At 38.5% G+C, this 14,601-nt stretch overlaps 1 protein-coding gene across 3 annotated transcripts; it reads left to right on the top strand.

Annotated features, from left to right (window-relative positions):
- Window positions 1–219: 219 nt before the first annotated feature.
- On the top strand, window positions 220–13,111 carry fbxo9 (F-box protein 9). 3 transcript variants are annotated; one of them, NM_199718.2, is given in 13 exon segments: window positions 220–402; window positions 925–999; window positions 4,828–4,950; window positions 5,037–5,094; window positions 5,436–5,532; window positions 5,731–5,861; window positions 5,960–6,074; window positions 7,517–7,635; window positions 7,715–7,805; window positions 10,544–10,639; window positions 10,717–10,810; window positions 10,917–11,071; window positions 12,277–13,111. In NM_199718.2, coding segments are annotated over 13 exon segments (1,266 nt in total). In that variant the 5' UTR covers window positions 220–399; the 3' UTR covers window positions 12,386–13,111.
- Window positions 13,112–14,601: the final 1,490 nt, after the last annotated feature.

The following is a 14,601-nucleotide window of genomic DNA, read 5'->3' as shown; positions in this document are numbered from 1 at the left end:
GAATAAAAATGATTAAAAGCAGATTTAAAAATGTGTTAAATGGGTTTTAAAGGAACGGAAAAATAGAAAAGAAAGACATAATAATTTATTATTGTGGTAATTGTGGTTATTATTATTATTATTTATTTATTTATTTATTTTTTTATTATTAGAAGTAACGTTAGTAGTAGGCGGGACTTTTATTTTACGCACTGCAGACCGGATGTTGTTTTCCTGCAGCTACTCAAGTGTCTGCTCGATCGCTGCTGTCACAAACACACACACCGTGATGGCTGCCGTGTGGCGAGCTCGTAAATTTGCCCGCTGCGTCGTCCGCTTCTCTGATCGTGATCTGTAAAATATCAATTGAAAGCACGACCTTAAACGAGACACTAAAAAGAGTCCGCAGAATAAGCTGCTATGGTCAGTAAGAGCCATCTTTCTTAAGATTAGCGACGCTGTTTTAGCATTAGCGTGTTAGCAGTCATGACGTGTAATAATCCTGTCACACACATTCGAGTTGTTTTCAATAGATAACAGTTTTAAATCAATATTTAATCGCGTGTGCATGTAAAACATTTATGCATAGTGAAAATTATAGATAATTTGTGAGTGTATTTTATTTAGGTAGTTTATAGTTGTGCAAAATCATAAAGCAGCTGCACTTCTGTTTGGATATAGTGAATATTAATTACGTTTTATGTTTATTATTTGATGTTCTATGAGTTTAGTTTGTTGTGTGTTGTTTACTGGTAATGAAAGCACGTGCTCTCTCTTCTAGCCTCTGATTGGCCGGTCTTAGTTTCCACACCAAACATGGACGTGGTTATAGTTGTTAAGATTTATGTCATCTGCGTCACTTCTGTTTGAACTGTATGCGAGAGCTTTGATCCACTTAATATATTAATATCTAAGCTCGGGTTACTGATTCTGTGTTATTCCTAGGCTGAAAGCAACCAAAATACAGATGGCGCTGTTGAAGAAGGAGAAGATGAGAATACTGGGGACTCTAATCTGCAAGTTAGTGAACCGAGTCTCCTCATTATTCATTTATTTTTAAATATGACGTAAGGTCAAAGTTGTCAATGTCTTTATGAAGTAAATATGGAAGTAAGAAATTTTTTATTTGCGTATTTCAGTATTCTAAGGTGAATCCGTTATACTAATTAGTTTATTTTTAATTTGTTTATGTATTTTTCTGGATTTTCTTGCCTAAAATAAAACTTCGTAATTAAAAATCATGTTCAATTAAATGAAAAAAAAAGAGTAAGTACGTACACAAGTTGTAATTGTTACCGTTGTAATTGTCACCGTTCATTATCAGTGTTATATTTAAAAAATAAATTCTTATCAAAGTGTTTGTATTTTTAGTCAACTATATTTTTCATACAAATCTAAAATGGACACATTTCAAATAGTGTTTTTGCTGAGATGGCCAGTCAATTGGAGGAAACATGAATTATTTTGTATATTACACAATGTATAGATGTAGTTTTGAGTTGTGATTACGCAATGACGTCATCACGCAAATAATTATGTTAATAAGAACCTATTCTGCATATGGATGTAATGTCTTACTATAATCTAATACACAGCGCCTCAGAGAGTAGAGACATGACGGGCTTATCTATGTCAGATACTATGTGATGACATCACTGATATGCAAATTAGTGTGTGATGTCATATGGCAACATTTAGCTACTTTTTATTAGAAATAGTTGGCAACACTGAAGGATAAAGGGAAAAGCCTACAAGTCTTGGAACACCATCCCAACTGTGCAATATGGGGGCGGCAGCAGCATGTTGTGGGGCTGTTTTGCTGCAGGAGGGACTGGTCCACTTCACAGCATAGATGGCATCATGAAGAAAGAACATTATGGAGAAATACTGAAGCAACATCTCAAGACATCAGCCAGGAAATTAAAACCTGGCCACAAATGGCTCTTCCAAACAGACCGTGACCCTAAGCATACTGCCAAATTAGTTAAATTGTGCTTTAAGGACGGCAGAGTGAATGTTTTGTAGTGGCCATCACAAAGCCCTGATCTCAATCCTATTGAAAATGTGTGGGCAGAGTTGAAAAAGCTTGTGCGAGCAAATCTGACTCGGTTACACCAATTCTGTCAGGAGGAATGGGCCAAAATTCCTGCAAACTATTGTGATAAGCTTGTGGAGGGATACCCAAAACATTTTACCAAAGTTATACAGTTTAAAATCAAAGCCAAAAAATACCAAGGAAATGTGTGTAAACTTTTAACTGTCTAGAAATTAATAAAAAAAAATTCCCTCATTCTGGCATTTAGCAAATGTAAATCATTTAGGTAATCCTAACGGACCTAAAATTGTAAACGTTTAGTATGATTTACCATCAGAAATGTTTTTAAAAAATGTCCTTTTTTTAGCGTGTATGTAAACTTCTGGTTTCAACTGTATAATTAATTTAATCAAACCAGTCTGGTACTACAGACAAGCTCTTAGTGAGCAGTATAGCTATCCCTATAATCTGTGATCAGCTATTAACAAGTCAGGGGAGTTCATCGAGATCTACCTGAGCTCAAACTCCCCTCTCGCCCTGCTAATGGAAGGGAGCCCGGGGCTCTCTCCTAGGACAGAATGCCAAACAAGCTCTATTACCAATCATCAGCTATGTGTGAACTCTTGAAATACTTACAGTGCACCCATAAAGTATTTAAAGCGCTTCACTTTTTCCACATCATGTGATTTTTCTGTTTTTTTTTTTTTTTTGTAATGAATATGAAAACAATTTAAAAAAAATCTTTTTTTTTACATTGTCATTATGGGGTGTTGTGTGTAGAGTTTTAAGTAAAATGAATGAATTGAATCCATTTTGGAATTATGCTGTAACATTAAAAAATGTGGACAAAGGAAAGCGCTATGAATACTTTATGAATGCACTGTAAGGTTATTACATCAACTAGGCAAAAACCATCAGACCATTTGGTGTGCGCATTAACCCACATCTACAAAATTTAAACATAAACCTGGACATATTAAGTCAAATACACTTCAGTGCCCTGCCTCATTGGACTCTAAAGAAGCCCATAATCAATATGGATTTAGGACATCAGAAGAAAGGAGTGACTCATCCCAATGTTTACAGACAACAATATTTGGATATTAGAAGCCAAAATTCTCAGCATTCACCTATTTTTACAGATGGCTCAAAGGTGGAAAATGGCGTAGCAGCAGCAATGGAAACTGGTCAACAACATTATGGAATCAGTCTGCCTAAAGAATGCTCCATATTTACAGCTGAAGCCCGCGCTTTACTTTTAAAGTGGAGTTTATAGAAAATGCCCAACAAAAGAAATCCATCATTTTTACTGACTCTAAATCATGCCTCCAAGTTATGGAATCTTCAAAGAATGATCATCCTTTGATTGATAATATTTTAACTAAAGTTCACCAACTACAAAATCAGTTTTATCACATCATTTTCTGCTGGGTTCCAGGACATGTCGGACTTTCAGGCAATGAGCGAGCTGCAGTGGCGCAACAAGGGGGTATGCAGTATATGCGGCGCATAGGGGCGCCACACATGGGGGGGCGCCGTTGTGCCAAAACTATTTTTAAAATTATCCTTATTAAAAGTTTCAAATAATAAAAATAAATAAATATGTTTTGTTGAAAAAACATTATTTTGCATTTTAAACGAATATAATATTGTTATTATTTAATTCAAAATCATTTAACACAATAACATGCAGTCCCACAGCCTAAAGTGTTCATGTAGATGTAACTGTTTAGATTTGTTTTTATTTTTATCAAAATAAACTGTCAAATCATACATAATGTCAAAAGTTATAAGATTAATCTGAAAATTTGTCTTCATTTATTATTAATTAATTAATATAAAATAAGAGGGATCACACAAAATTTGAACCCGCATACCCCTCAGTAAATGTGTAGTTGCGCCCCTGGCGAGCTGATGCAGCTGCTAAAGATGCTTTAAAGCAAGTAGTGAACAAATGCCAAATCCCTCCGTCAGAGATGAAACCTTTTATAAACGCTTACATTTTAAACAAGTGGCAAAAGCAATGGGATGCATTAGAAAACAATAAATTACATGAGATCCAACCTGAAATTTCACACAGAATTTTAAGACATTTTAACAATCGATTTGATCAAGTAGTTTTTACCAGATGTCGTATTGGGCGTACGAGAATAACACATGGTTTTTTGCTCCAAGGTGAAAACCCCACTCAGTGTCTGTGCTGCAAAACTCCTCTTACTATAAAACACATTTTACTGGACTGTCCTGCTTTTACTGATTCCAGAAGACTTTTTTATGAAATGAACTCTTTTAAGGACATTTTTAACAAAGTGAAACCAGAAAAGATTTTAGAATTTTTATCATGTATTAACACAAAAAGTCTTATTTAATTTATGTTTTATTTTGTTTGTTGATTTTTAAATTGTATATTTATTGTTGAAAGATTCCTGCCATGAAGGTAGCCTTGATTGCTGACATGGCATTAAATAAAAAAATACATTACATTACATCAACTAGGATTAACTAGAAACCACTGAATAACAGTGTAAAGAATCTTCTTAAAGGGGCTAATAATATTGACCTTACAATAGTTTCAAAAAAAAAAAAAAAAGTGTAAAACTTCTCCCCAGAAGTAAAAAATATTATAGGAAATACTGTGAAAAATATCCAAGCTCTGTTAAACATCTCTTGCAAAATATTTGTAAATAAATAATTTTAACGAATAATTTTAACGTCAACTATAAATGACTTTAGATGTGTGTTTATCCTGAATTTCCCACCTGTCAGAGGCTGTGAGAGGAGCGTGTGTGTGAAGCTGCTGCTTGATGTTTCAGATGGAGCTCAGTGCTTTTCGAGCCAAGTGGATGTCCGAGCTTCAGCCCAGCTCAGGGGGACAGAGGAGCTTCTCCAGAAACGCAGAGCTGAGGAGGAGGCAGGAGACCGCTAAAGAGGAGAAGGTACGTCAGCTCATGAATATTCATACTGTTACACACACATTAAAGCATTATAGGAGATGATGAAGTGTAATGTGTCCTCCCGTCAGGCCCGAGAGCTGTTCCTGAAGGCTGTGGAGGAGGAACAGAATGGAGCCGTTTACGAAGGTTTGTGTCTATTTTGATTTCTGCTACTGTCTTCTAGATGTTGCATTTTCAGCCCGCATAAATTAAGGCTAACTGAAATGAAACACTGTGTTTTCCGTCAAGGCAACCTGGGGTGCTCAAATATAATTGGGTAAACTGGCAGTGGGTGGAGTTTTGTAGATCGAAAAAAGACAGACATTCTGACAAACAAATATGTTCATTTAGCATGTTTATAAAATACCTGCAACCATATTATGGTATTTTTATGCTTTAGAAGAGTCCGAAACTCACATACAGCACCTTTAAAAGGATTTTATAAAGATGTAAAGGCTACAGGTGTAAATCTTCTCCTGAATTTGCAGCCATCAAGTACTATAAGAGTGCAATGCAGCTGGTGCCGGACATCGAGTTTAAGATCAACTACAGCAGAACTCCTGATCCGGAGCGTGGAGGCAGCTAGTAAGTGCTCACTAACGCATGGACATTAGTGATAGGAAGTTCAGATCATTTTACTGACTCTGACCTTCAGTCTTGTCTTGAGTCATTCGTTCACCTGAATAGACGATCTTAAAACTTTAGTACCGATTAGTATCGAATTCCAGTATTGTAACAAGGCTAATCTCATTATGAATGTGATGTATTTGTGGCACTCTTCAGCTTGGAGAGCAGTGAGAATAATCGTGAGATTGACGACCTGCTGACATACTTCCAGCATCAGCTGACTCTGGGCAACGACGCCATGAAGCTGTGTGAGCATGAGACAGAAACCTCACAGGTGCACATATCAGGTAAATCTCTCTCTCTCTCTCTCTCTCTCTGGACATTGTCCCTGTGGATTTCTGGACGTTTACACTTTGCCCTGACTCTTCTTTCTCTACGTCCTCAGCTTTGCCCTTTGAGGTGCTCATGTATATCTTCCGCTGGGTGGTGTCATGTGATCTGGACCTCCGAGCCTTAGAGCAGCTCTCCTTGGTTTGCAGGGGTTTCTACATCTGTGCAAGGTAGGCTGGTTTTGATCAGCAGATGGCACTCTAGGATAGTTTTTAACAGCAGCTGGTATTCTAGGCTAATATTTAAACCGCAGACAGCACTCTAGGTTTGTTTTTAACAAAAGACGGCGCTCTAGGATAGTTTTAACAGCAGACGGCGCTCAAGGCTAGTTTGGAAAAGCAGATGGAGCTCTAGGCTAGTTTTAGCAACGGACATGCACTAGGCTAGTTTTAACAGCAGATGGCGCTCTAGGCTAGTTTTAACAGCAGGCATGCTCTAGGCTAATATTTAAACAGCAGACGGTGCTCTAGGCTAGTTTTTAACAGCAGATGGCGCTCTAGGTTAGATTTTAAACAGCAGAAGGTGCTCTAGGGTAGTTTTTTAAACAGCAGATGGCGCTCTAGGCTAGTTTTACAGCAGATGGCGCTCTAGGTAAAATTTTAAACAGCAGATGGTGCTCTAGGCTAATATTTAAACAGCAGACGGTGCTCTAGGCTAGTTTTTAACAGCAGATGGCGCTCTAGGTTAGATTTTAAACAGCAGATGGTGCTCTAGGCTAGTTTTACAGCAGATGGCGCTCTAGGTTAGATTTTAAACAGCAGATGGTGCTCTAGGTTAATATTTAAACAGCAGACGGTGCTCTAGGCTAGTTTTTAACAGTTGATGGTGTTCTAGGTTAGTTTTTTAAACAGCAGATGGCGCTCTATGTTAGATTTTAAACAGCAGATGGCGCTCTAGGTTAGATTTTAAACAGCAGATGGTGCTCTAGGTTAATATTGAAACAATAGACGGTGGTCTAGGCTAGTTTTTAACAGTTGATGGTGTTCTAGGTTACTTTTTAAACAGCAGATGGTGCTCTAGGTTACTTTTTAAACAGCAGATGGTGCTCTAGGCTAGTTTTTAACAGTTGATGGTGCTCTAGGTTACTTTTTAAACAGCAGATGGTGCTCTAGGTTAGTTTTTAAACAGCAGATGGTGCTCTAGGTTACTTTTTAAACAGCAGATGGTGCTCTAGGTTACTTTTTAAACAGCAGATGGTGCTCTAGGCTAGTTTTTAACAGTTGATGGTGCTCTAGGTTACTTTTTAAACAGCAGATGGTGCTCTAGGTTAGTTTTTAACAGTTGATGGTTTTCTAGGTTAGTTTCATGCCATTGAAAAATAATAGGAAAACAAGATGCTGAAGAGGAAATATAAATTATTTCGATTAAATAAAGAGTTTATAGAATAAATATTATGTGTATATTCATATTGTTTTACAATATATAGAACAAATATTTTTATTTAATAAGAATAATATTAATTATAATAATAAAATTGATAATAAAATATTTTTCCATTGTCCATTTTGATTTCATTTCATGGTGAGTTTGGCAAAGGATTCTCCATATATGTGTGTATGTGTGTGTGTGTATGTGTGTGTGTGTGTGTGTGTGTGTGTGTACTTTGTCACAGGGACCCTGAGATTTGGCGCTCTGCCTGTTTGAGAGTTTGGGGACGGAGCTGCACTAAAATGCTGCCCTATTCATCCTGGAGGGAGATGTTTTTGGAGAGGCCGCGTGTGCGCTTTGATGGTAAACACGTGTATTTGTGTATATGTTATCAGTTATCTGCTGCATGCTCTTGTTTGATAAATGTTTGTGGTTTGCGCAGGTGTTTACATCAGTAAAACCTCGTACATTCGCCAGGGGGAGGAGTCTCTGGATGGCTTCTACAGGGCTTGGCACCAGGTGGAGTACTACAGGTGAGTTTGAGCATTAACGGGACTTAGAAAGGCTCCGGTATACTGTATACTGTTTTCGAACTTTCAGAGACCCCCGAGCTGCAGGAGGCCGGGTTTTAAATGTCACGTTGCTTGAGTGTACTGCTAAACACAACAACAATGGCGGCTGAGAGAGAAGAACGGTTTCATAAATATCTGACAAACAGCCTTCTTCGGCACGCCACATTGCTTTGTATTTGCAGTGGACACACACAACGAACGGAACAATGTATAGAACTTTAGCAGAACTCTATGCAGTGGTTTTTGTCTGGTGTGTGACTCTGCAAGCGATAGTACAGGTGCGGATACATCTGTACCAGCTATGCTTCTCCGTCGTCCAGTTTATACATGCTGCTAACTTGGTGTTGTTGTGCTGGATGCACGATGGCTCAGTGGTCAGCACGTTGGCCTCACAGCAAGAAGGTCGCTGGTTTGAGTCCTGGCTGGGCCAGTTGACATTTCCAAGTTTGCATGTTCTCCCTGTGTTGGAGTGGGTTTCCTCTGGGTGCTCCGGTTTCCCCCTCAGTCCAAACACATGCGCTATAGGGGAATTGGGTGAACTAAATTGTCTGTGGTGTATGTTTGTGTGTGTGAATGAAAGTGCATGGGTGTTTCTCAGTGATAGGTTGCAGCTGGAGGGGCATCCGCTGCATAAAGCATATACTGGATAAGTTGGCGGTTCATTCTGCTGTGGCGACGCCTGATAAATAAAGGGACTAAGCCGAAAAGAAAATGAATGAATGACATTACCCGTCGAGAATGAGTGTGTGTGTGAGTGTGTGTGTAGGTGTGTTTCCCAGTACTGAGTTGTGGCTGGAAGGGCATCCGCTGCATGAAACATGCTGGAATAGTTGGTGGTTCCTTCCGTTGTGGCAGCCCCTGATAAATCAGCTTAATCCTGATGAACGAATGACTCTAAACTTCATGCATACAAAGCATGTTTAAGAAGGCGGAGCTTCAGGTCACACCCACTGATTGCATATTCACCACAGACCAATGGCAGCTTAAAGGTGTTTAGGACCAAAACAAACTCGATGATGTCATTTCAGTTCTATTTTCGTTTTTATTTGAAGCCTTAAGTCTACGTTCCCATTTAGGCTGCAAAGGCTTGACTTTACTTCCTATATGTACACGGTTTAAGTCTGACGCATCTAGTCCACAAGCAAAATAGTGAATCCAGCCAGATTTAGGGATTAAATAGATCATTTACTCATTTAGTAGGCTCTTCTATCCAGAGGACTTACATGAGAAGCTCTTCATATCATTAGAGTAGCAGTATATAAATGCTATTACAAGTCTACAAATTTTTTTTGTACTTTATTCTAAGCACATGGAGAGCAGAAAGTGTCCTACAGGTGGTTTGTACAGCCATCTCACCTGAGTGAGGCACACATAGTATTGTAAGATGTTTTTCCAGAAACATGGAATACATTTCCTACACCCTAACTTTGGTAAACAATCGCTCTCTGATTGGTCTTCAGGGCTCACGATGCAGCAGTCCAGATTTATTTGACCATTACACAGTGGATGTGGACAACATGACATGAATGGATTTTAGGGATGTAACGATATCAGAATTTCACGGTACGATAATACCTCGGTATGAATGGCACGGTTCGGTATTTATTGAATAATTTACAGGAACAACAAAACTAATGAAACTCAAAAAAAATGTGCCAAAAGTGTTTATTTACCTCAGCACTGAACATATCAATGACATGCAAATCAGCCATCTATCTGTAAGTTTCGAAACAGGAACTTCAGTTTTTCAACTTTAATAACAAAAAACTATTAAACCATATAAAAAAAATAAAGTTTCAATTTAGTATTGTTGAAAACTCAACATTTAATCACTCACTTACTCAGATAGAGATGGGTTTTTTAAGGAAAATGATCATATAACTATAATCTGGTGAAAGCTGGGATCTCTGGGTATGTCCCCTGCAGCAGAAATAAACCCTCTCATTTGGGACTGAGGTTTCTGGGACAGAGAGATATGATTTAGCCAAGGTTGACAGCAGTAGGTAACGTTGTGCATTGTATTTCCACCACTTGTGGGAGGACAAGCCATGAGTGAGATAAAGGTCTCTTTGCGGTACAAGTCAGTAGCCCCTTTCACACATACAGACCTTTTCGAATATTTACCAGTATCACTGTGTGAAAGGGACTAATGTCTGCATCAATTTAACAAGTGTGCTGTGTTCTGCAGTCCCCATGACTGTTTTTAGTCGTATTCCCTGACTTATATTTCACCACAGTCTGGCAGTGCCTGCATACTGTTTTTGTCTTTGTCTGTCACCTTTTCTCCTTTTTCATATATTTTTAGAAAGAAACCGAAATGCTTCCACACATCTGATTTAAAACCCGCTTTAGGTTCGATCATTTCCAGCTCTTTTCTTCCCCGCTACTAGCAGCACACTCCATTTCCGCATTACTGGATCTGTAGTGACAACAGACCGCAAAGGATGATGGTCACGCCTGGGCTGATGGGAATTGTAGTTCCCGCTACCTCCCGTCCGCTTCATTCGCCTGAGCAAACTTTTCTCAGAAATATAGTTTTATTGAGTCATGCGCCTACGGTAATATTGAAAACAATTACTATTGCGGTATGACGGTATTTACAATATTGTTACATCCCTAACATTTTGATGGTTGAGAGAAGAATTTAAAAATACATGTAAGATGTGTGTGTGTGTTGAGTGCTAATGTTGATGTTTCAGGTACCTGCGCTTCTTCCCTGACGGTCAGGTGATGATGTTGACCACACCTGAGGACCCTCTGGTCACCGTCCCACGACTGCGCAGCAAGAACTCCAGGTGTGTGTGTGAGCGCACGTGTTTGAGTGTGTGTTTCTGTGTGATCTGACATTTGTAATGTTCTTTAATCTCTGTAGGATGGATTCTATAATGTTTGGCCATTACCGGCTGTCCCAGGATACGGACAATCAAACCAAAGTTTATGTGGTCGTCTCCAAGAGAAAAGAAGAGGTCTGTTTGCCTGTATGACTTCATCCCACATTCCTCAGCCAGTGCTGTGTTTTGTCTGCGTGTTTACTGCTCCTCTCTCAGTGGTCAGCTTGTGTTCTCCCAGCAGAAGGTGTCCGAGTACCAGAGGAGCCGGTTCTGCAGGCGGAACCCAGTTCCAGAAGCCGAGCGCTCCTTTCATGTGGGACTGCAGCTGTCCTCCGGGGGGCGCCAGCGCTTCAACAAACTGGTCTGGATCCACCACTCCTGCCACATCACCTACAGGTTTGTTTGTTTTTATTGCCGAAAAAGGAACATACAAAAGGTACCATTTGTGACACAGACAAAATGAATACAATACTTTAAAGAATAAGAGCAATGTACACTCACTGGCCACTTTATTAGGTACACCTGTTAGGTACTGCTTGTTAACGCACATTTCTAATCAGCCAATCGCATGGCAGCAGCTCAATGCATTTAGACATGAGAAAATAAGAAAAGCGGAGCTGAGGCAAAATAATGGATAAAAAGAGTGAGGATATGGTCAAATAAATAAATAAATTTTAAAAAGTGCGACTGCTGCTTTCTCCGTTCGCCATGCTGGAGAGGAACAGTCTGCGCAAAAGAAGCGCAGAGTTGGTTTCATCGAATACAGCTCTCATCTGATTGGCTTAAAGGTACGAGTAGTCCTGACTCTGGCAGGAAAGTCTCAGAAATACACACACACGTATCCAGGGGGAGTCGTACGTGAAAGAGGATTTGCACATTCTCATTCAGGATGAACTCACAAGTTTTAAACATTTAAAACTTTTTGTACGCTCCTATACATTTGCAAATGGTGTTTTGCATTTGTGAAACATATTTTATGAAAATGTATTTTTATTTTGTGCACGTGAAATTTTTTTGTGAATATAAATAAATATTTTACGCACGTGAATTTGGTTTTATGCACGTGAATTTGGCTACGCATGCGTACATCGTGTCTTTTGCATGAATTTCTTTTGAGACTAATCTGGTTCCATAGATGGCTGCCAATGTGCTGAATATTTAAAATAGGCACTATCCTTATAAATGAACTGCATAGTGTCAATCTAAACAGCTGCATCCTCGCCTGTAAAATCCTTAAAAGTACATTATATTGTCCAACAGCTGCAATATTTGTCAAACTATGGTCCTCTGCTTGCCACTCTTGTGGGCGGAATAATACACAAGGGTGAAGAGGCTGTGTGAGTGCTGAAATAACTTCAATATCTCACAGCCTTTAGCCAGAGTCGAGAACCAGACAGAACTGTTGTAATAAATAAGTATGTATTTAATACACACACACATATATTATCACAAAAAACTTTTATTTTTGATGCGATTCATCGCAGTTAATCTTTTCCCAACACTAATATTTGTATATATTTTATCTTTCATTATTATTGTTATTATTATTATGTTCATTTTTGTATGTTTGCAACTAAACTGATGTTGGTTTCCTCCTTCAGATCTACTGGAGAGACTGTTGTCACCGCATTTGATGTGGACAAAATGTACACGCCGCTGTTTTTCGCACGAGTGAAGAGTTACACAGCGTTTTCCGAGCGTCCGCTGTAGGACGAGCCGAGAGATGCATGCAGAAATAACCCTGGACACGTCACTGCCGCTCCATCCGCTTCAACACAGCCGCTTTCTCATGAATGTACCACTATCCCACAGTCTTAAAGAGACAGTTCACCCAAAAATACTAATTCTGTCGTCATTTTCTCATCCTCTGCTCGTTTAAAAGAAGATAATCTGAAGAATGCTGGGTAAAAAAAAAACTGTCATTGACTCCCATAGTATTTTTAGTTCCTACTATTGATGTCAATGGCTGCTTTTCCCCCCAACATTCTTCAAAATATCTTCTTTTGTGTTCAACAGAAGTAACATTTAAAAGTTTAAAAGAAGAAACTAATGAAACCAGTTTAAAAGAAGATAATCTGAAGTATGCTGTAGAAAAAAAACAGCAGTCATTGACTCCCATTGTATTTTTAGTTCCTACAATTGATGTCAATGGCTGTTTTTTGTTCAACATTCTTCAAAATATCTTCTTTTTGTGTTCAAAATTGTGTGATTAAATGAGCATGTTTTTTTTTTTGAGTGAACTTTCTCTTTAAAGGCAGCTCAAATATCTGTCACTCTCTTGTTGTATAGATGAAGAGATAAAATATATCTATATATAAGATTGTCTGTAAGACGTTTTAAGTCAACTGTGATGAATGTTCCCCATTTTTTGTGAATTTCAGTGAGGGATGATGTCTACTGACGACTGGAACACCCAAATAAAACTGCTATATTGCATTTTGCTTGTTTTTATTGATGTTTTAAAGCTTAAAGGTGCAAGGTTTACTTTTGGCCACTGGAGGGAGTGTATTGACAACAAACAAAGGTGTAGTTTGATGAGTGTGGAATCATGGGAGTTGTAGTCTTCAGCATCCTCATAGATATATACACTAGATGTCGCCTGGCCTATTGTTGTCTATTGGACGGAATGTGTCAATAGCGCCGCCATCTTGCTACAGGGTAGCGCCCCTTTGAAATGGATGCGGGACCAAGGTACAGTTGAGGCCATGCAAAGCCAGAGATATACACATATATCTGTGATCGGGAGTTTTCCTGGATGTTGGTATGTAATTTTTTTTTTCTAATTACGAAAATTATAATTTTACATCACTTTTCTACATTGATGGATCAGTGACCGCACGGGCATTCCTGACAAAAAGCTTGTGTTTGTGTGTACAGAAATCTACTATTCACCCTCCCTGTTAAATTATTCTAATCCGTGTCCTGAAACACAGCTCCTCTTCTGCTTTCACTCCTCATACTGACGGAGGGAGCGATTCGTTTGTTAATGAATCCCCCGAACGACTCTTTCACTAACCGACAATAATACAAGTTTCTGACAGAGCAGCATCTCGTTGTCATATTTCTTTTGCATTGTTTGCTGATTTTATTCAACAAAACTAGCATAAGCCGAGTGTTTAGTGCGAGTTGGAGCTGCTTTGCCGTATGGGGAATGCAGTAAGTGACTGTTATCATCAATAACGTTACCTGATTAGCACAAAAGTTCAGAACGTACAAAAACAGAATAAACTTAATATTACCCATGAAATGTTCTGCCTTTGTGCTTTGTTTTCTTTGTTTGCTCGTTACTACACCCGTAGACAGCGCTAAAGTCCCGCATCTTCACGTAATAACACTGTCTTGACTAGTGCGGTTGAATGACATTTGTCCTGGGAGCACTGTACCAATGTGGCGGCGCTATTGACGCATAATCAGGGTTCCTATGCGATATCTAGTGTATATATCTATGCAGCATCCTACTAGAAATCATGTTAATGTGGTGTAAAGTATTCAAGACTTATTATTTTAATGTTAATAATGAATTTTTTGTTATTTATTATAAGTAATTTGACGCAGAGTAAGGGAGCGATCACACAACATGCATATTTAAAATAATTTTCAGATGTTCGAATGGGTTTGAAGCAAACGTCCACCAATCAGGTTTGAATTGAATAAAGAGGACAGATATAATCCAACATGTTCAGAGATTTGGGGCATAAAGGGGATTTAGTTCAAGAGGAACTGGATCAGTGACAAAATTCACAAGAGATTATGAAGTAAAAAAAATCATGACAGCTTTAAATCCAATGTTAAAACGGCCTGTTTGATGTTATATGATCGTTTGGCCTAGTTTCTGTATGTCAAAGTGAGGTAAATAAATTATATAAGGATGTTCTTAAGATATTAACTTTAAATGTCACTATTGAATGTTGTAGTGATTATTAGAA

Source organism: Danio rerio, chromosome 13 (genome assembly GCF_052040795.2).
Source record: "Danio rerio strain M-AB ecotype USA chromosome 13, GRCz13ab, whole genome shotgun sequence".
Lineage (NCBI taxonomy): Eukaryota > Metazoa > Chordata > Actinopteri > Cypriniformes > Danionidae > Danio > Danio rerio.
Note: the sequence above shows the minus strand (reverse complement) of the source record. Positions and strands in the feature narration are given on the sequence as shown.